At 46.2% G+C, this 21,937-nt stretch overlaps 1 protein-coding gene across 2 annotated transcripts in view; it reads right to left on the reverse strand.

The window, feature by feature from the left end:
* LOC308247772 (uncharacterized protein) overlaps positions 1-21,937 on the reverse strand; it is a 246,509-nt gene that overhangs the window by 28,620 nt on the left and 195,952 nt on the right. For both annotated transcript variants that reach the window (XM_080667315.1, XM_080667316.1), the window contains exon 3: positions 9,147-9,239. In XM_080667315.1, coding sequence (XP_080523441.1) covers positions 9,147-9,239 — 93 coding nt within the window. The remainder of the gene's footprint in view (positions 1-9,146; positions 9,240-21,937) is intronic.

The raw sequence follows: 21,937 nt of genomic DNA on the forward strand, positions 1-21,937 counted from the left end.
TTTGTGACATTTTTCCCTGCATTTTTAGAGTATTTAAACATGGGGTTTACAAACTTTGTAAACATCCGAGCCTATAGTTAACCCACTCCACTCCATTTAAATTGAAGTCCACCACCCAGGGCCTTGGTCACCTTTTCAGGGACCTTTCCTTCCTCTCTCTGCAGTACTCCCGAGAAAGTGGTCTCTACTTGGAAAAGGTTAGGGCACTCCAGAGGAAAGAACGGAAGATGGGTTTTGTATCCTTGCATCCCTTCCTAGTCCTTCCGTTTTGAAGATTTCAGAACGTGCCCTCCACAGCATCCCCCCTCACCGGCCCCACACGGAACCCCCCGTCGGAGAGAGGAGGGCCGTGCACCGATTTAAACCATTCCATCTGCACAGAATCCCCACGTGCCCCTGTCTAGTTTCAGGGTGCTTTCTCTGACCCTGTTTGTCACTGCTGCTTTCTCAGACTCAGAGAACATAATGCTCCTCTGGGGAAATTTACTCAGAATACACCCCCAAACACAAATTCTCTGGAAAAGAATAAGATGACACATTTTTCAAAAACAAGTTTTGACGTTTCCTTTAAGCTCGAGCTTCGTTTCTCTCAGGACAGCCGGGGTGGGGGTTGGGGGGTGGGGGGGATCGAATGATGTCTCGGGTTGCGGTTCAGTCTTCCTTGGCCTCATCACTATATGATGATCGCTATTAAGTTCTTAGCCGACATTTCTATGATTCAGTCTCGGAAATGGTTTTTAGAGTTTCATGATCATCTCCTTAATTGTTTCTGTCTTTCAGGCTTTTATTATGAAATTAGCTACTGTCCTTTCTTCAAACTGTCTGAAAATTGAGTCTTAAATTTTATTACCAAGTAGCTGAGTGGAACAGTCCCCTCCTGGGATTCTAAGGGAGGTCCTGCCTCCGAGAGATGCTGTCTTATCAGAGAGCAGGGCCAGAGCCCAGGATCCAGAGCTGGGCCAGAACCCAGGATCCAGAGCCAGGCCAGAGCCCGGGATCCAGAGCCCAGGATCCAGAGCCGGCCCAGAGCCCAGGATCCAGAGCCGGCCCAGAGCCCAGGATCCAGAGCCAGGCCAGAGCCCAGCATCCAGCGCCAGGCCGGAGCCCAGGATCCAGAGCCGGCCCAGAGCCCAGGATCCAGAGCCGGCCCAGAGCCCAGCATCCAGAGCCCAGGATCCAGAGCCGGGCCAGAGCCCAGGATCCAGAGTCAGGCCGGAAGCCCAAGACAGGAGCGGCTCTCCACCTTGCACACAGCTTCCCAGAGGATAACGCATCGAGGTTTTGGCGGAAGCATCCTGCCTGCCCACTGCTTCGTCTCACTGTGTGCTCAGTGTGGCCCAAATTACTATCAAGTCTCATCTCCTTTGTCTACCAATTTTTCACCTGTGGCCAAGTGTCCCAGGCAGTTCCTTAGTTCTTTTGTTTGTTTGTTTGTTTGTTTTAAAATATATTTTTATTGATTTCAGAGAGGAAGGGAGAAGAGAGAGATAGAAACACCAGTGATGAGAAAGAACCATTGAATGGATGCCTCCTGCACGCCCCCTCCTGGGGATCAAGCCCACAACCTGGGCCTGTGCCCTTGACGGGAATTGAACCTGGGACCCTTCAGCCCGCAGCCTGACACTCTGCCCACTGAGCCACACCAGCCAGGGCAGTTCCTTAGTTCTTACCATCAGTTCCTAAAAGTTCGTGGGCTCTCAGGCCAGCACAGAGCACTGCTAATGTATCTCCCACCGCACTCAGTGGCAGTTCATGAGAAACACCCACACTCCCCACGGAGCCCCCAGAAATGGGTAGCATTGTTGTGAGTTTTCATGTACCCATCCCTTTTCCCCACCGTCCTTCCTTCCCCCTCTTCCTCCGAGCAGAAGTGATTAGACGGATAAATGATGTCACCTGTAGACAAGGAGATAACACCCAACCACCTAACTTACAACTTCCTCTGTGACTGGGTTACAGTTTCACTTAAGGCAGAGGATTCTTTGTTCCTTTAACGTTCTCTTTATCCCTATCATCCTTGCCTAAAAGGTTGGGACTTGGAGGAATTGAAATAAGCAAAGAATAATGTCTTCCAGTAAAGGGGGCAACGCTGGTTGTCCATTCAAAGAGCAAAACTGGTCTTGCTAAGACTCATAGCGACCCATTGGGCCCTTGGCTGTGAAAGCAATGGGGTGGACCTCAACGATCCTTCTAATGTGAGGGTGTGCTTTATGACTGTGATGGTCATACATAAACAATGCAAGGCAGGGAAGGGTCAAAGCTGAAGGGTGTGCGGGGGCAGGTCCAGAAACCGGGAGCCAGGTGCTGGTTCTCTTTTGCCACGAAGGGAAGGTCCATGTGGCCGCCACAGTCGGTACCCGCTGGCCCTGGCATCACACAGAGCTAAGGGCAAAGGGCTGCAGGTTGCAAGTGGGAGATGAGTGCCGGCCGTAGGAAGCAGGAAACTGGAGACCAGTCACCAAAGCCGTTCGGGTCATTGTGCCCGACTGTGCGTCCCCGGCGGGGACTATGTTACCGTGGGCTCTGGGGCTTTAGCTCCTAAAAGGTCCCACCTAGCACCTGTCAGGGCTCATACTGTACCACGGAGAGTGCTGCGCCACCGTCACCTTCATCGTCACCACCATCACCACCGAATCAGCAGTTTTCCCCCTGGATGTAGCCCAGCCCTCCTTTCCCAGCTTCCCGGGGACTGCGCGCTCCGTGGGGTCTGAGAATGCACTCTCTCCTAAGAAGGTCGTGGAGATGGTTTTTGGGAGTTGGCACCTTTACTGACTTTCTGCAGCTTTTATCGGACATTCCTCGCGTATGTGCTATGGGAATGTATGGGCAAATGTACTGCGTCCCACAACCATGAGGACAGTATGGAAGGAAGCTGTTGGATTTATCTACCATAGTCATTTGTTTGTTCTCGTTGGTGAGAGGTAAGGAAGAATGCTTGGGGGGTAGGAGAAGAGATAGAAAAGTTGCTTCTGCAACATGCAGCCTTCCCCAGAGGAAAACACAGACAACCTGTCTCTAGTGAGCATTGTTTCCACACCCTATTACAATATTGAGAAGGACAGGAAGTCCTAAGAGAGCTTTCAGATCGCATTAGTTTTCATAATTCAGCCCTGCCCATCAATGGCATTTAAAGAAAGTTATTCAGGGGACTCCCTCAACCTGATAAAAGTCATCTACAGAAAGCCCACAACATCATACAGGAGGGAGAAATACTAGATGCTTTCCCCTTAAAATTAGGAAAAAGACAAGGAATATCCACTTTTGCCACTTCGCGACCTTACAGGTTGAGAACCGCTGCTGTAGAGCCTAAGACCATCGGAAAACACAGATATTTACATTACGATTCATAACAGTAGCAAAATTACAGTGATGAAGTAGCAATGAAAATAATTTTATGGTTGGGGGTCACCACCACATGAGGAGCTGTATTAAAGGGTCACGGCATTAGGAAGGTTGAGAACCACTGCTCTAGACAGAGCAATTGGGCAAGAAATAGAAGGCATCCAGATTGACAAGGCAAAAGCAAAGCTAACTTTATTTGATCTAGTATATAGAAAATCCTAAGGAATCCATTAAAAATAATAGAATAAATAATGTTGAAGATTGCAGAATGTAGGATCACTATACAGATATCAATATATTTCTCTATATTAGTAATAAACAATGTGACATTGAAGCTAAGAAACAATTTCATTTATAGCAGCATCAAAAGGAATAAAATAGAAATAAATGCAACAAAGTAAGTAAAAGATTCTTACACTGAAAACTCTAAGACATCATTGAAATAAATTAAACAAGACCTAAATAAAGGGAAAGACACACCAGGTTCATGAATTGGAAAACTTAATATTGTTAAAATGGTGGTATTCCCCAACTTCATCTACGGATTGGATGTAATACACATGAGAATCCCAGCTGGCTTTTTTTTTTTTCCCAGAAACTGTCTCACACTTCCCTATTTCAAAACTTACTACAAAGCTACAGTAATCAAGACAGTGTGGTAGTGGCAGAAGGATAGACATGTAGATCGATGACATAGAATTACAAGTCCATAAACAAACTCTCACTTTTATGGTCAATTGACTTTCTATAAGGGAGCCAGCCAATATACTCCAGGGGACAACTAGCTATCTCCACGTAAAAGAATGAAGTTGGATCCTGACCTTGCATCGTATAGAATAATTACTTCAAAATGGGTCAAAGATCTAAATGGGTGAGTTAAAAATTACAAAAGCCTTAGAAGAAAACATAGGAATAAATCTTTGATTTAGCAACGGTGTCTTAGATATGTCACCAGAAACACAAGCAATAAAAACAAAAGAAGATAGGCATCATCAAAATTCAAAACCCCTGCGTTTCACTTTTTCAAAAAAAGTGAAAAAACAACCTAGAATGGGACACAACATTTGTAACTCACATGTTTGATAAGGGACTTGTATCAGAATATATAAAGTATTCTTAAAATTCAATAATAAAAAGAAAAATAACCCACTTAAAAATAAGCAAAGGACTTGAATAAATATGTCTTTAAAGAAGATGTACCAATGACCAACAATCGCATGAGAGACGCTCAACATCATTAATCATTAGAAAATATGCAAATCAAAACAATGAGATCCCGCTTCACACCCAGTAGGATGGCCTATCATAAAAAATGTGGACAAAAGTGGACAAGGAGGTAAAGGACTGTGACCCTTAGTCTTTGTTGGTGGAAATGAAAGTGACACAGTTTATTCAGAAGACAGTTTCGGTTCCTCAAAAAGTGAAACATAGAGTACCATCTGAGCTAGCAATTCTCGTCATCGATATCCATCCAAGAGACTTGAAAACACACGTCCACACAAAACCTGTACATGAATATTCATAACAACCACAAAGGAGAAAGACCCCAAGTGTCCATCAACTGATGAATGGATAAACAAAACGTGATATATATATATATACACACACAATAGAGTATTATTTGGCCATAAAAATAAATGGTGATGGATGAACCTTGAAAGTATGCTGTGTGAAAGAAGTCAGACACTAAAGGACACCTACTGCATGATTCAGTTTCCATAAAGTGTCCAGAATAAGCAAATCCACAGAGACGGGAAGGAGATCAGCAGTTGCCAGGGGCTCTGGGAGGGAAATGGGGAATGACTGCTAATGGGTTTCTTTCTGGGGTCATGAACATGCTGTGGAATGTAGACTGAGGTACAGCTTTGTGAATATATGAAAAACACTGAACTGCACCTGTGGAAAAGGTAAACTTTTGGCATGTGCATTACATCTCAATAAACCTGTTATTTAAAAAAAAAGAAAGGAAGAAAAAGAGGAAGAGAAATAAAGAGAACTGTGCAGAAGCCCGTCTGGGATGGTTTAGGTCACGTCATCCCTGACAGCATCAATGCCACCGGCTCTTTGCATTGATGAGCTTGTGTTTAGCTGTGTTTTCTTTTCTTTTTTTTTTTTTATTTTGAGGCTTCAATCCAAGTCATCCAGCCAAATAGATTCTCAGACATGTGTTTCCAACATATCTGAGCCCATGGCCAAATGATTCACATTCAGATAGGAAATCATAACCAAATTCATCTTTGTCAGAGATGAACAGGCAGGAAACCTCTAGAGACCCAAATACTTCTCCTTTCAAGCATGGTGACATATGTATACTTATTAAATTGCTAATAGGCCCCATTTAGTGCCAGGTTACTATTCTGAAAATAATAGCAAAGGTAGAATGAATAACAAATAGAATGAAACACACAGCGACATTCAAATGTCCCTGAGGAATGCCCCGTATATTGCCATATTAAGAGGATATTTAAAAAGGAGCGGTACCTGTGGGTGTGCCAGGACTTTGGGTAGCTAGCCAGCATCCCTCTTTTGAATTGCTCAGAATGCTGTATAGCACTTACTTCAGCAATCGTCACCACACCCTTGTGGGTGGCCAGCACTGTGCCAACAGCACAGCACAACCCAGGTCAGACAACCAAGGGACACACAGTTATGACGTGAAATCTAGAGCGCAGGTAGGTGTGGGGTCTGGATGGTGCATCTAATGATGCCTCAGCACATCGGACCCAAAGGGCATCTTCTTGGATCAATAACCTCTCTAACAAACGATGGTTTTGAGATCCCGTTATGCTGGGTTTTCCAAGCGTGTCTGCCATATCCTAAACAGATGGTCTGTATCACACAGTACGATTGTTTTTGATGGTAACAGGAATCATATGGCCAACACTTTCTAAAAAAACCCACGGATTAGATATTGAAAATTGGACCTCGCTAGTTTTTTTTCACTTGATTTCCTGTTTTATTTCCAGAAATGCATAGGAGTATTGAAAATCTATATAAAGAGTATTTTTGAAGTGAATTAATAGCTACATTTGTTATATGGGATACAATGTGAGAATTTTAGGAGGATCTGTAAGAGATGCTTCTTTTTAGATTGCAGAAATGGCAAGGCCAAGAACATAGTCAGTTTCACTTATCTGACATTTGGGGCCTCAGTTTCCTCATTTGTAAAATAAAAGTCTTGACTAATCTCTTGGGTCCCATGTAGCTATTTGGGCAGGGACGTATGTGTGAGGACAGCATCCATCTTATTGACCAGCGTATCCCCCAGGCCTGCACAAGGCTTGGAAAATAGGATGCGCTCAAAATGTTTTTATTGACTTCAGAGAGAGGAAGGGAGAAGGAAAGAGGGATAGAAACATCAATGAGGAGGGAGAAGCACTGACCAGCTGCCTCACCCATGCCCCACACTGGGGATTGAGCCATGACCTCTTGGTTCATGGGTCCACCCTCAACCACTGAGCCACACAGGCCGGGCTCAAACATATATTTTTAATAAATAATGTCTACAGTATTTTGTTTTATAAGATTTTCTTTGATATCTCTTTGAGTCACTAAAGTTGAAGTTAAATGTATCTTAACACCCCCTCCCAGGAATATGTCTGGGACTGGTAATGTATCCTTACTTTTTCAGATTTCCTTCATTCCCAATGTACTCTCACTGATCATTCACAAAAGGATATTAAGCTTTGAAGATTTCCAAACACCTCTGGGGAGGGAATCTGTACAAGTGTTCACATGTTTCTATTTTAAACGATTATTTATATCTGCAGTGCTTTTGACATTTAACAATTAACATCATGTTTATGTTACATCAACGCTTACTTCATTGTCTTCCCTTTAAAAGTTCTTTTTTAAAAAAATTGAACATCTTCTCTGGGTTTATTGCCCTCATCTCCATTAGTTACCAGTGCTGACTCTAGTCTTTTTATTGCCAAAGTCCTGAGTGAAACTTAGAGGGATGACCTATTTGTCCTTGATTTTTGCTTCCAAAGATGCACAACCAAGATTGGAACTCCTTATGGTATGCATACATTTGTAGGGCATCTGTCTCTGTCTTAACTCGACAAAAATGAAGAAATAAAGTTACGTGTTTCCTTCACACATTTAAAAGCCAAAAATAGATGTAGACGTACGTTTTCCGATCCGTGTGACAACCTATTAAGCAGAATGAAACAGACTGCTGGGGGCCAGCCGGCGTGGCTCAGTGGTTGAGTGTTGACCTATGAACCGGGAGGTCACGGTTCCATTCCTGGTCAGGGCACATGCCTGGGCTGCGGGCTCGATCCCCAGTGTGGGGCGTGTAGGAAGCAGCCGGTCCATGATTCTCTCTCGTCATTGATGTTTCTATCTCTCCCTCCTCCCCTTCTTCTCTGAAATCAATAAAAATATAAGAAGAAGAAACAGCCTGCCAGGACGGGGGCCACCACCACCTGCCCTGGCACTCGTCTCCCAGCTGGGACCCTGCTGCCCACGGCCTCCCCGGGAGCCCACCAGCTGCTCCCCGGGCAGCTGCAGTGTTCCTGGTTGTCATTAAAGTCACAGTGTCACTGCCTGACTTTGATCTGGCTCCTCCGACACCACTGAATTCCTGCACGTTATTTACTCCAGGTTAGACTCTACCAGGCGTCCTCAAACTACGGCCCATGGCCCCCGGCGGGCCGCTGCCTGTCCTGCTTAGCAGCCGACGCGTCCCGGGCCCGCAGTGCACATAGGAATTTGTTCATAGTTTTTTTTTTTTAAACTATAGTCCGGCCCTCCCATGGTCTGAGGGACAGTGAACTGGCCCCCTGTTTAAAAAGTCTGAGGACCCCTGCCCCTTCACTAACTGGAAGGGCTTGGAGAAGAGGCTGGGGCCAGCAGGTCCAGCTGCAAGGCATGCTGGGCAGATTCAGTCTCCTCTTAAAGCGGAGGTCAGGAGCAGTGGTCTAGGACTCAGTGGTCGGCAAACTGCGGCTCGCGAGCCACGTGCGGCTCTTTGGCCCCTTGAGTGTGGCTCTTCCACAAAATACCACGGCCTGGGCGAATCTATGTTGAAGAAGTGGCATGAGAAGAAGTTTAAGTTTAAAAAATTGGGCTCTCCAAAGAAATGTCAATCGTTGTGCTGTTGATATTTGGCTCTGTGGACGAATGAGTTTGCCGACTGCTGGCCTAGGTGCCCAGAGAGACGGAACCGATGGGGGAGGCCTGTCTGACCCTACTCTCCACCCTTCAAGGAAGGAGACCCCCAGCGCTGCTGAGAACATAGAGCCCAACAGCACACCACATGTTCCAGTAGTGTGGGCTACATGCGGGGCGAGCAAAAGGAGGTTTACAGTTGTGAATACGTGAAACACAGTTTATTCTTATATTATTCTTGTATTATTATTATTTTTTAAAATATATTTTTATTGATTTCAGAGAGGAAGGGAGAAGGAGAGAGAGAGAGAAACATCAATGATGAGAGAGAATCATGGATCAGCTGCCTCCTGCACGCCCCACACTGGGGCTCGAGCCTGAAACCTGGGCATGTGCCCTTGATCAGAATCGAACCCTGGACCCTTCAGTCCAGATGCTGACGCTCTAGCCACTGAGCCAAACCGGCTAGAGCTGTATTATTTTCCACACAAACAACTGTAAACCTACTTTTGTCCCACCCTGTATGTGTATAATACACTTTAAAAAAAAAAAAATAGAACATCAGTTCTGTAATGCCTGTTACCTCGCCTGTTATCACATAAAACACTGAGTGAAGGGTATTCCCCGTGCCTGAGCCAGGCTGATCAGAGTCTCTCACAGAAATCTGGAACTGAGACAGAAAGGCTCACCTCCGTCTGCCCTGGTTTCTCCGACAGAAAGCTGTGAACTGGGCTGCGGATCGGCAGTGTTGGGGGCTGTGTGCCCCAAGGCAGTGGAAACATCTGCAAAAGAGAGAGGGGTGGGGGGGAAACAAAAAATCTACAGAGAGAAGAGCATGCTTCCTGGCTTCTACAGGCTCCCGGGCTCTTGGTTCTGGCCCCTCAGGAGACTGGGCTGCCTCCACCCTTGGCCCGAAGTTCATTTTTCTTATAAGCAATGAAAAGTCTTTCCTAAAACATTGACTTCACAGGTTTCCTCCTAACAAGCACAACCATAATCCTTTGGTCAAGTTCAGTTGTCCGAACTCTCAAGAATCTGAACTACAAATGAGAACCAGGAGTAATCATAGGACATCCCCGACAGTAGAAGGTTTGTTTCTGACCCAGGATGAAGCCGAGCCTCCCTCCTAGCTGCGCCTGACCCTGCCAACTACCCCTTCCTGGAAAAAAAGAAAAAAAAAAAAAAAAAAGCAATGCACCAAATGCCTGCTGGGCAGCGGCTATATGCTCTGGGCCAGGTCAAACGCTCAAGGTTGGAAAGCCCTCAGGAGCACGTCCCCTGCCTCCCGGGAGCTGTCAGTGCGGTGGGGAGCTCAGGTAAGGAGAATGGACCATATTCCCCGATGCAGCTGGTGGAAGAACCCAGTCCTCTTCAACATCACTCCCAAGGAGAACCTCAATGCTGATTACAAAATGATAACACTCCTCGGCACATTTTATTGGTTTCATATTTCAAGAGGCCAAGCATGACGGTCAACTACAAAAATCTCAAGAATTTTAAAGGTCTGACTGACTTTAAATTCTTTCGAAGATGTTGGGTGAGAAAGACACAGTGTCTTCCAAGACACTTACATACCCATCCAGGCGACTTGCACACAATTTAACTGCCCTCCGCTGGTTGTGTGGATCAGGTCACACAACTTTGCTATGGCCATGCTGAACCAGGCTGTCTATGCAGAGAATATGGCAAGGACCTTTTTGTCAGGGAAACAAGCCTCATTGAGACAGTCCAAGGTCAGTTATAATATCAAGTTGATTTTATAAGGTTAGTGCATGGAAATCTGTATATTAATATCTTTATGACTTTTATATTGATTATGCACCAAAGATCATATATTGTGTTTTTAAGAAACTTGGTATTTGGAATAGGACTTATAAAAGTAACTTTATCTGAATATAAATGAACACATTTGTTTTAGAATATTTGGATAATATAGACCAATAGTGTATGACCTAATTCACAAAAACATTTTGTTGCTAGAGTCATAACTTTCATTTTTATAATTAATTTCTTAGATCTTTACTTGCCCTATTGACAGGAAGTCTAATATAGATTCTCCCCGAATTGTCTGAAGACCCCTGGGTCTTAGCCCAAAGGGGGACAGAGTGAGCTGTGTTTCCAGTGCCAGGTCTAGAGGTACTGGTCTAGGGAGAAAAGGTCTACCAGCCGTGGGCAAACGACGGCCCGCGGGCCGGATCTGGCTGTTCTATCCGGTTCTCTTGCTCTCCCCTCCGCTCCTTTACTTTGAATTTATATCAGTTCACACAAACACTCCATCCATGCTTTTGTTCCGGCCCTCAGGTCCAGTTTAAGAACCCATTGTGGCCCTCGAGTCAAAAAGTTTGCCCACCCCTGGCTAGACCCTTTCACTGGACACAGCCCATGCTGAGGTGGTGCCCTTCCTGGTTCTGGCCCCTGCTCGGGGGGCAGGGAGGAGGGCATGACCTGGGGTCTGCAATTAGAGCTCTCCCCAAGTCCCTCACATACTCAACGATAGTCACCATTTTCTCCGAAGGCACAGCATTGGGCCAAGGTGTCTGGGACCTCAAGAGCTTCCAGCTTAGCTGTGTGCCATGCTTCCTCTAAGAAATGTCTAGGCTCTTTTTATTTTTTAATAAATCTTTATTGTTCAGATTATTACTATTGTTCCTCTTTTTTCCCCCCATAGCTCCCCTCCACCCGGTTCCCATCCCACCCTCTGCCCTTACCACCCCACTGTCCTCATCCATAGGTGTACGATTTTTGTCCAGTCTCTTCCCGCACCCCCCACACCCCTTTCCTCCTGAGAATTGTCAGTCCACTCCTTTTCTATGTCCCTGTTTCTATTATATTCACCAGTTTATTCTGTTCATCAGATTTTTTATTCACTTGATTTTTAGATTCACTTGTTGATAGATACATATTTGTTGTTCATAATTTTTATCTTTACCTTTTTCTTCTTCTTCCTCTTCTTAAAGAATACCTTTCAGCATTTCATATAATACTGGTTTGGTGGTGATGAACTCCTTTAGCTTTTTCTTATCTGTGAAGCTCTTTATCTGCCCTTCAATTCTGAATGATAGCTTTGCTGGGTAGAGTAATCTTGGTTGTAGGTTCTTGCTATTCATCACTTTGAATATTTCTTGCCACTCCCGTCTGGCCTGCATAGTTTCTGTTGAGAAATCAGCTGACAGTCGTATGGGTGCTCCCTTGTAGGTAACTGACTGTTTTTCTCTTGCTGCTTTTAATATTCTCTCTTTGTTTTTTGCTCTTGGCATTTTAATTATGCTGTGTCTTGGTGTGGTCCTCTTTAGATTCCTTTTGTTTGGGGTTCTCTGCACTTCCTGGACTTGTAAGTCTATTTCTTCACCAGGTGGGGGAAGTTTTCTGTCATTATTTCTTCAAATAGGTTTTCAGTATCTTGCTCTCTCTCTTTTTCTGGCACCCCCATAATTCGGATGTTGGTACGCTTGAAGTTGTTCCAGAGACTCCTTACACTATCTTCATATTTTTGGATTCTTTTTTCTTTTTGCTTTTCCGGTTGGATGTTTTTTGCTTCTTCATATTTCAAATCTTTGACTTGATTCTTGCGATCCTCTAGTCTGCTGTTGGATTTCTGTATATTATTTTTTATTTCAGTCAGTATATGCTTAATTTCTAGTTGGTCCTTTTTCACATCCTCGAGGGTCTCACTAAATTTCTCGGCCTTTTCTAGAAAATTCTTGAAAAACCTTATAACCATGATTTTGAACTCTATATCCAGTCGTTTGCTTTCCTCCATTTCTTTCATTTGTGATCTGTTTCTTTGTCTCCGCATTTTGGCTGCTTCCCTGAGTTGATAGAGTGTTTGGGTGCTAGGTGTCCTATAGGGCCCAGTGGCTCAGCCTCTCCAGTTACCTGAGGTGGACACTCTTGGTGCACCCCTTTGTGGGCTGTGTGCACAGTTTTGTTGTAGTTAAGCTTTGATTGTTGTTGGTATCACTGGGAGGAATTGACCTCCAGGCCAATTGGCTGTGAGGATCAGCTGTGTCTGTGCTGGAGACACCCTTATGAGACAAGACTTGCAAAAGCCTCTGCGCTCAGCTTGGATGGGGCGGAGTCTCAGGGCAGAGCAAACATTGATGGCTTCCTGTCAGCCCTGCCCTAAGAGGCCCCTGTGTCTCAGTGTCCCGCGGTAATCACTGCAAGCACCTCTGGGAGAAAGCCGCCCTTGAGTTTTGCCTGCTGCCAGGCCGTCCAGTTTCTCCCCGTATGAGTCTGGGTCCCCAGAGTCTCGCCCGGAACTGGAGTTCAGAGCAGTTGGGAGCTTTTGTCTCCCTCCCGATTGAGAAAGCCAGCCGCGTACTCAGTTGCCAGCCCTCTCCGCACGCGCCTCCGTACCTCTGTCTTCCGCAGCTCCTCTGAGTCTCAATGTGCTTTTCTCTTTCCTTCTAGTTGTAGAATTTCCACTCAGCCTTCCTTCCTGTGGTTCTGGATGATGTCCGTTTTGTCTTGTAGTTGTAGTTTTGAAATTGTTGTGCGAGGCAGCAGTTTAGGTGTTTACCTATGCCGCCATCTTGGTTTCTCCGAATGTCTAGGCTCTTACGTTCATGCCAGAACACCACCCCATTCCGAAAGATAATTTCATTTTAGGGCCTATTGTTCTTCTCAGATGAGGGGCTTCAGTCACGCTACCCTCATAAATCTCAAACACTGCAGGGAAGACTACCCGTCCCAGCCTTTACAGATAGTCAGAGTGCCATACTCACAATATCCAACTGCTTCATCAGGGATCAGTTTTGTGGTCACTGTAATATGTGGTCATTGTGGTCACTGTAAGATGTGGTCATTGTGGTCACTGCAGACTATGTTGAATATTACAAATAAAAAAATTTAAATTATCCATAATCCCAACCACAGATGTTGGTTGGAAGGATTCCCGTCCTAACTTACCTCCCTGAACCCCCCTTGCACTGCTCTCCCATACTCACCCTTGACACAACAACTTGGCCAAGCTGCTGCCCTCTGAACGAACCCTCCTTTTTCTGTCCACTGTGTTTCCTTTCCCTGGACAGCTTTCCTCACTCTATCTGCCTGTGGCTCTTTCCCTCCGAGGCCCAGATGGCATGTACTTCTCTCTCACAGGTGAGGTACTGAAGGCATCCTCCATCCACTCCGACCACACGCCGTACCTCTCTGAAAGCACTTCTATTATTATGTCCTTGTATTTTTCATATTTTTGTGGTCGTCTCCAGCCCCCACTAACCCGCAGGCTTGAGAGTAATTCTTACTTGAAAGTATGAATTTTGTTTTACTCAACTTTTCATCCTCCATGTTAACTTGTGCAATGCAATGCCTTCCTTGCAAATAGTACGAACCGAGTGAATATTTGTTGAAAAATATATGTATGCACCTGCAATAGAAAGATGATGTATCAATTTAGTTAGCCCAGTCACATCCTTTAAAGTCAAAATAATGAGTATCAGTGCCTATTACATGTAAGATACCAGGTATTTATGTCACACTTTCCTTAAATTTATTTGGGAAAAGTTCAGATATAAAATATTATAAATCATATAATACCCATACATCCACTATCCATATTAAGAAAGAAAACATTGCCGATATAATTAAAGTCCCATGAAGCCCTTCCTGAACACATCTCTTTCCCTCTCCACCATTGTGAGTCAAATCCTGAACTTGGGAATGACTCTTTCCAAGTATTTATTTTATATTGTAACCATATGACACATGCATTTACACTGTGTGTTTCCTGAATTATTTTAGACTTTTCAATTCTGCTAAGAGAAATAAACATAGAGAGAGAAAAAATAAAACCATGAATCAAAGAAAACAGAAACAGGCAAAACCCATACAATATGTTGATAAGAATAAGTTGCCTGGCCAGCATGGCTCAATGGTTGAGCATCGACGTATGAACCAGGAGGTCACGGTTCAATTTCCAGTTAGAGCACATGCCCGGTTGCAGGCTTGATCCCTAGTGCTGGGTGTGCAGGAAACAGCTGATCAATGGTTCTCTGTTATCATTGACGTGCCTATCTCTCTTTCCCTTACCCTTCCTCTCTGAAATCAATAAAAATCGATTTAAAAAAAGAGAATAAGTTGATAACCTCGGAGATATGTTAGCCATAGACAAAGTAAGTAGAGCATTTGTGTAATGAACATAATTAGAAAGAGATGGGAAGAGCAAGAGACACCTAGTAGTCATGATACACTAAATATGTATGAGGCTGTGAATCATCAAATATTCATGACACACCAAAGACACATGAGAATTATAGGCATTCACTAATTAAGAGGTCTTATTGGGCCAAATATTGCGTCCTCATATCCCCTGCACAAGGAATGCCAAATAAAACCCATAGCTGTTCACGGGGCTAATTGGTAAGTGATGCACTTTCTCCCAAGCCGTACAGAGTAACTATAGGCACCTTCTACGTGTTGGGCCACTTTGCTTAAATCTCCATTCTGGTCCTTGCAAGCATACCCTTATCACGGAAGAGAGACAGGACCGAGGACTCAGGCAACGCCATCTTACATCCTGCGCACACCACATCTGACACGTGTTAACCTATCCCATCTCTTTCACCTTGCTTCTTGCTGGGTGTTTTCAATTGAGTTAATAAACCATGTGATTTAAGCACGCCGTTTTGGTCTGTAAGCTTTTCTGTGATCTCTTGGATAGCTTGCCTGTTATTACACTTACAGGCTTCTGTTGCAGCAAGGTAATTTCCCATACAACAACAGTACTTGCAAGTTTTCACCCTGGATAAAAATTGCATCATATTTTCCATATTCATCTGCAACATGGGTTGTTTTTTTTGCATCATATTTATAAGATTCTTCCATGAAAGGTATGTAGATCATTTTTAAAAATATATTTTTATTGATTTCAGAGAGGAAGGGAGAGGGAGAGAGAGATAGAAACATCAATGATGAGACAGAATCCTTGATCGGCTGCTTCCTGCACACCCCCCACTGGGGATCAAGTCTGCAGCAGGGCATGTGCCCTGACTGGGAATCGAACCTTGGTCAATGCTCAACCACTGTGCCACACCAGCCGGGCTAGATCTTTTTAATTTATTTTCATGGCTATATCCATTGTATAAATAGATCACAAATTGCTTATGAATTCTTCTCTTGATCTAATGTAGGCCGTTTCTGATTTTTTACCATTGTAATCAGTGCTGCTGTAAATATTCTTGTACATATCTCCTTGGTCACATGTAAGAGAGATGCTCTGAGGATAACCTAAAAGTACACTTTCAGGGTCAAAGGGTATGCACACCTTTCACTTGACTAAATCTTGCCAAGAGTACATGAGTCCTGGAGAACCAAGATGGCGGCATAGGCAAGTGCCTGTACTCACTGCCTCCCACAACCACCACAAAATTACAGCTAAAATACAGAACCACCATCATCCAGAACCACTGGAAAGCTGGCTGAATGGAAGTCCTACAACTAGGGAAGTAAAGAAGAAAGCACACTGAGACTGGTAGGAAGTGTGGAGGTGCAGAATGGGCTGGTCCGGCACGCAAGTGTGTTGCTTTTTTAATCAGGAGGGAGATCACCTCTGTGGAGACCACCTTAAGGAGCAAGGGGTCCCAGCCCCACACCAGACCCCCAGCCCAGGCTCCCAGAGCTGGGAAAAGAAGTCCCTTCGGGCAGTAAGAACTACAGGCTGTAAAAACCAGTGGGGTTTGGGGCTCAGTGACACACAGGCTACTGGAGACCCAGCTGTTCCTCTTAAAAGGCTGGCACCACGAACTGAACTTACAAGATCCCGCTTCCTCTGAGCTCCAGTGTTGGGTGAGGCTCTGGGGGACCCAGACACATACGAGGAGAAACTGGACTGTCAGGCATCAGGGCAGGAACTTGCAGGTGCTTTCTTCCAGCAGTCATTCTTCCTGTGCTGGGACCTCCCCAGTCACAAGGCTGACTGGCAGCCATTTCTGTTTGCTCTGCCCTGGTGATTCCCTGAGACCCCGCCCCAACCAGTTTACAACCCCACCCAAGCTGTGGGCAATGGCTTTTGCATATGAATGGCCTGTCCTTTCTCAGGCTAAAAACCTGTCAAACGAGCTGCAGCTGGGAGAGGGAGCCACAAACCTATCTAAAGGCCCAAGACCCAGCACCAGCATCAGCCTGCCTTGCTTCACAGCTGGCCTCATCTGGGCACTTCCAAACCCCATACAAAGAGGAGGAATCTGCAGATCTCTCTGTAGCTTCTGCTGGGTGGCCCCAGGCAGTGGCTGACTTTGCACCTCCCTGGAGACCCAAGAGCCAGTGTACACAGTGGTCAGAGTGAGACCACACCAGATTACAACTCTTCACATCCATAAACGACACACTCAAGGGGAAGACTCAGTGAGCACCAAAGCCCCACTGAAGCAAGTCCTGCCCCATAAGGGTGTCTCCAGCACAGCAGCTCTCCCACTATAGTTGCAGCTGGTCCCCACAACCAATTGGCCTGGAGATCAATTCCTCCCAGTGATACCAATAGCAATCAAGGCTCAACTACAACAAGACTGTGCACACAGCCGACAAAGGGGTGCACCTAGAGTGTCCACATCAGGTGACTGGGGAGGCTGAGCCACTGGGCCTCTAGGACACCTACCATACAAGGCCCCTCTATCAACTCAAGGAGACTTAGCAGCTCTACCCAATACATAGAAACAAACACAGGGAAGCAGCCAAAATGCAGAGACAAAGAAACATGTCATAAATAAAAGAAATGGAAGAAAGCAAACTACTGGATATAGAGTTCAAAACCACAGTTAAAAGGTTACTCAAGAATCTTCTAGAAACCTCCAAGGGACTTAGTGAGACTTTCAATGATCTTAGTGAGAATGCCAAAAAATAAAATAAAATAAAAAATTGAAAAGGACCAGTCAGAAATTAAGCATACACTGACTGAAATAAAGAGTAATATACAGGAATTCAACAGTAGACTAGAGGATCCTGAGAATCAAATCAATGATTTGAAATATGAGGAAGCAAAAAACACCCAACCAGAAGAGCAAAAAGAAAAAAAGAATCCAAAAATATGAAGATAGTGTAAGGAGCTTCTGGGACAACTTCAAACGTACCAACATTTGAATTATGGGGGTGCCAGAAGAAGAGAGAGAGCAAGACATTGAAAACCTATTGGAAGAAATAATGACAGAAAACTTCTCCCACCTGGTGAAAGAAATAGACTTACAAGTCCAGGAAGCACACAGAACTCCAAATAAGAGGAACCCAAAGAGGACCACACCAAGATACATCATAATTAAAATGCCAAGGGCTAAAGACAAAGAGAGAATATTAAAAGCAGCAAGAGAAAAACAGTCAGTTACCTACAAGGGAGCACCCATACGACTGTCAGCTGATTTCTCAACAGAAACTATGCAGGCCAGAAGGGAGTGGCAAGAAATATTCAAAGTGATGAATAGCAAGAACTTACAACTAAGATTACTCTACCCAACAAAGCTATCATTTAGAATTGAAGGTCAGATAAAGAGCTTCACAGACAAGAAAAAGCTAAAGGAGTTCATCACCACCAAACCAGTATTATATGAAATGCTGAAAGGTATTCTTTAAGAAGAGGAAGAAGAAGAAAAAGGTAAAGATAAAAAATATGAACAACAGTGTGGCAACAAATACATGTCTATCAACAATTGAATCTAAAAATCAAACGAATAAAAGATCTGATGAACAGAATAAACTGGTGAATGGAATAGAATCAGGGCACGAAAATGGAACAGACTGACGATTCTCAGAGGAAACAGGGTGTGGGGTGGGGGGTGGGAAGAGATTAGACAAAGATTTTATATGCATGGATGCACTTCCTATGGACACAGCCAATAGGGTGGCAAGGGCCTGAGGTGGGATGGGAACCAGGTGGAGGGGAGCTATGGGTGGGTTGGGGGGCGGGGGAACCTCTGTAATTATCTCAACAATAAAGATTAACTTAAAAAAAATAAAAAGAAGTACGTGAGTCCCTATATTCTTAATCCTAGCCAACACCGCGTTGCCAGGCTTTAAAAGTTTTGCTGATCTGGTGAATGGATGCACTCTGGTTATAAAGAAGTTAATAGCCATGGCAACTGAAAAGCCTCATGGCATTTCCTGTGCCTTCAGTCACGAGGGAAACGTCTGTGCTCGCTCAGTGTCAGATTTGCGGACTTTCCCGTTCCCTGTTTGACGCCAACTACTTTCCTCTTTCTCTTTCCAACTCTGTGAACGCGGAAGAAAATACAACTTTGCAACAAAATGTGTCATCCCCGCGCCCCCCTCGGGACGAGGGTTTGGGAGAATACCATGTCCGTTGCTTTATGTCGCAAAAATATCCCTCTGATTATAAAGCGCACAAGAAAAAGAATTTAGCCGCAGCCATGCAAATCTGTCATCACTAAGCGCATGGCATAGTGATGGGGGGTCAGGAGCTGAACAACGATTACTCACAGGCTGAGAATGCCCTCATTTAAAAATTCTAGAAAGTTGGTCCTTGCCCAAGAATATCTACTCCGGGTCTTTGTTCCGTGCCTTAAATTCAACTCTTAGAAATGAATGCACTTGGGTCAATCTTTTTCCTGTTTAAGGGATCTCCCAATGAAAACACATCTCAAGGAATGGGTTAGCTCTAACCCATTAGCACCTATTTGTCACCACTCCTTCAAGAGCACACGGGGAGGGGACCCCGGCATGCCGTGGCTGTCCCGTGTAAGACGGTGGCCATCCTCAGCTTCCTCGCCCTCATCCGGCACAGGCGGACAGGCAGAGCTTTTGTTCTTAATTTCTCGCTCAAACCTTCTGGGTAACTCCCCACCGGCCCCAGCAGTGTTCTCCAAGTGTGGTCTTGGGGTCCCTTGTGGCTTCAGCTCCTCTAACATAATTGTTTAAAAAGGCAGATTCTTTATCCTAGACTTGGCTTCCTCAACCCGAATGACTGGGCGTGAGGCCCTGCAATCTGTGTTTTGAAGAAATTACCCAGCTTGATTTTTAAAAAAAACTTTTTAACAACTGAGAAGACGAACGCACATGAGAGAAAGTAGTGGAAAGAGAAACATGCAGCACAGGAAGTTCTTACGGAGTGGGCATCCCTGTAACCATGCCGAGGACGAGAAAGAGAGCCGGAAGGACACTTCAGAAACCTTCCCACCACCTCCCCGCCCCTCACTGTCAGGATGCTGAGGCCTAACACCAGCAGCTCGATGCGTACATTCCCTGGAGACGGAGCCACAGGGACAGGTGAAATCCACGCTGCTGAGAGTGTCATACGAGGCCACTGCCTAACTCGTTCTTTGCAACGTCGCCTCCCACCTCTGCCCTCTTCACATTTCATTCTCCAGGCCTTGGGAACCAGCTGTGTCTTTGACAATATGGCCCTGATGCATTACTCATGCCCCATGCTGTGTCATTGGCCCTGTACTCGCTGGAGATGTTCCTCGTTCCTGAGTCTTTCTGTTAAGGTCATCCCTCAAGACCTGTCCACTTGTCACTTTCTTTTTTAAAAAATATATATATACTTATTGATTTCAGAGAGGAAGGGAAAGGGAGAGAGAGAGAGAGAAACATCAATGATGAGAGAGAATCATTGATTGGCTGCCTCCTGCATGCCCAACGCTGGGGATCGAGCCTGCAACCGGGGCCCCCGACTGGGAATCGACCTGTGACCTCCCGGTTCATAGGTCGATACTCAACCACTGGGCCACACCAGCCAGGCCCACTTGCCACTTTCTTATAAGCCTCATGACTTCCACCTGTGTCCCATCCAAGGCAGAACCATCGCTCTCTCCATTGTGTGACCAGGAACCTCTTATGATGTGGAGCAGCTAGCTGTTCCTTTTACAGTCCGTTCCCCTTTCTAGGCCAGCAATCAGGGCCGAGAGGTCTCCTTTAAAATTCTCTTGAGTATACAGGCTCAGTCTGTGTCCCTCAGTAGGTGCTGAATAGTTGAACAAAGAAATCATCTCCAAGCATGCACATCTTCAGACCAGTGGCATGTGCAACCTGCACACCTCCAGGTCCGCGTGGATCCCATCATGCTCTTCCTTGTCAGGAAACAAACTCAGACATTAGGAGAACGCGGGGTGCCTGAAAGGGAGGCGAAAGCAGGTGAAGGAAGTGGGGTGGAAAAGAAAAGGGCAGTGGGGAGCCAGAGGGACGCTGCCCAGATCCCGGGGCCTGCAGAGAAAGCAGCGCGGACTGCTCCAGGCAGCACTGGGGGGCCTGCCTCGCCTGGCCCTCCCCTCTTTCTCAGAGAGGACCCCCCGGAATCAGACCACTGCGCTGTGTGGGAAGCCTAGACTGTTCTGACGTCTTCACATCTTCCCCTGCCTCTCATTGCCCTCAGACTGCCCGTGTGCTGGTGAGTGCCCGTTCTTGCTTGAGGAATGCCACCTTCTAAGAAACCTGCCTATTTCTTGGCCTCAGCACACACGGAAGGTGGCGCGTTCAGCTCTTCAACTCCCACCCATCCACAGTATGCGTGCGTGGGAGTGCAGGGCAGCAGCGGGACAGAGAGGGCCTTGTGTGACGGCCCTGGTGCTCAGAGGGTCTGGCTCAGAAGCATCTGGCAGCCAGCCACGGGGACCTTCGCAGCCATGCACACAGTCCTGGCACCGATGGGCCTCGACTGCCAGGCAAACTGAGAGGTTGGGGGAACAAGAATGAGAACGACTCAAAATGGATATAGTCCAGAAAAGATATGGTAAAACAAAATGAACGTCAATCAGATTATGTTCTGAAAGAGAGCCTTTGCTGATGGTTGAATCCCAGGGCTGGGGAGAGGGGTGGTTTGAGTCTGGAGGTGCACAAGGCCAGCATGGAGCCCACGTTCTTGGAAGATGGGCCTGGAGGTGCACAAGGCCAGCGGGGAGCCCACACTCTTGGGAGGTGAGCAGGGCCAGCATGGAGCTCACACTCTTGGGAGGTGAGCAGGGCCAGCATGGAGCTCACACTCTTGGGAGGTGAGCAGGGCCAGCATGGAGCTCACACTCTTGGGAGGTGAGCAGGGCCAGCATGGAGCTCACACTCTTGGGAGGTGAGCAGGGCCAGCATGGAGCTCACACTCTTGGGAGGTGAGCAGGGCCAGCAGGGAGCCCACACTCTTGGGAGGTGAGCAGGGCCAGCAGGGAGCCCACACTCTTGGGAGGTGAGCAGGGCCAGCATGGAGCTCACACTCTTGGGAGGTGAGCAGGGCCAGCAGGGAGCCCACACTCTTGGGAGGTGAGCAAGGCCAGCAGGGAGCTCACACTCTTGGGAGGTGCACAAGGCCAGCATGGAGCCCACACTCTTGGGAGGTGAGCAGGGCCAGCATGGAGCCCACACTCTTGGGAGGTGAGCAGGGCCAGCAGGGAGCTCACACTCTTGGGAGGTGAGCAGGGCCAGCAGGGAGCCCACACTCTTGGGAGGTGAGCAGGGCCAGCAGGGAGCTCACACTCTTGGGAGGTGAGCAGGGCCAGCATGGAGCCCACACTCTTGGGAGGTGAGCAGGGCCAGCAGGGAGCTCACACTC

The sequence above is a fragment of the Plecotus auritus genome (genome assembly GCF_963455305.1).
Source record: "Plecotus auritus genome assembly, chromosome: 5".
Lineage (NCBI taxonomy): Eukaryota > Metazoa > Chordata > Mammalia > Chiroptera > Vespertilionidae > Plecotus > Plecotus auritus.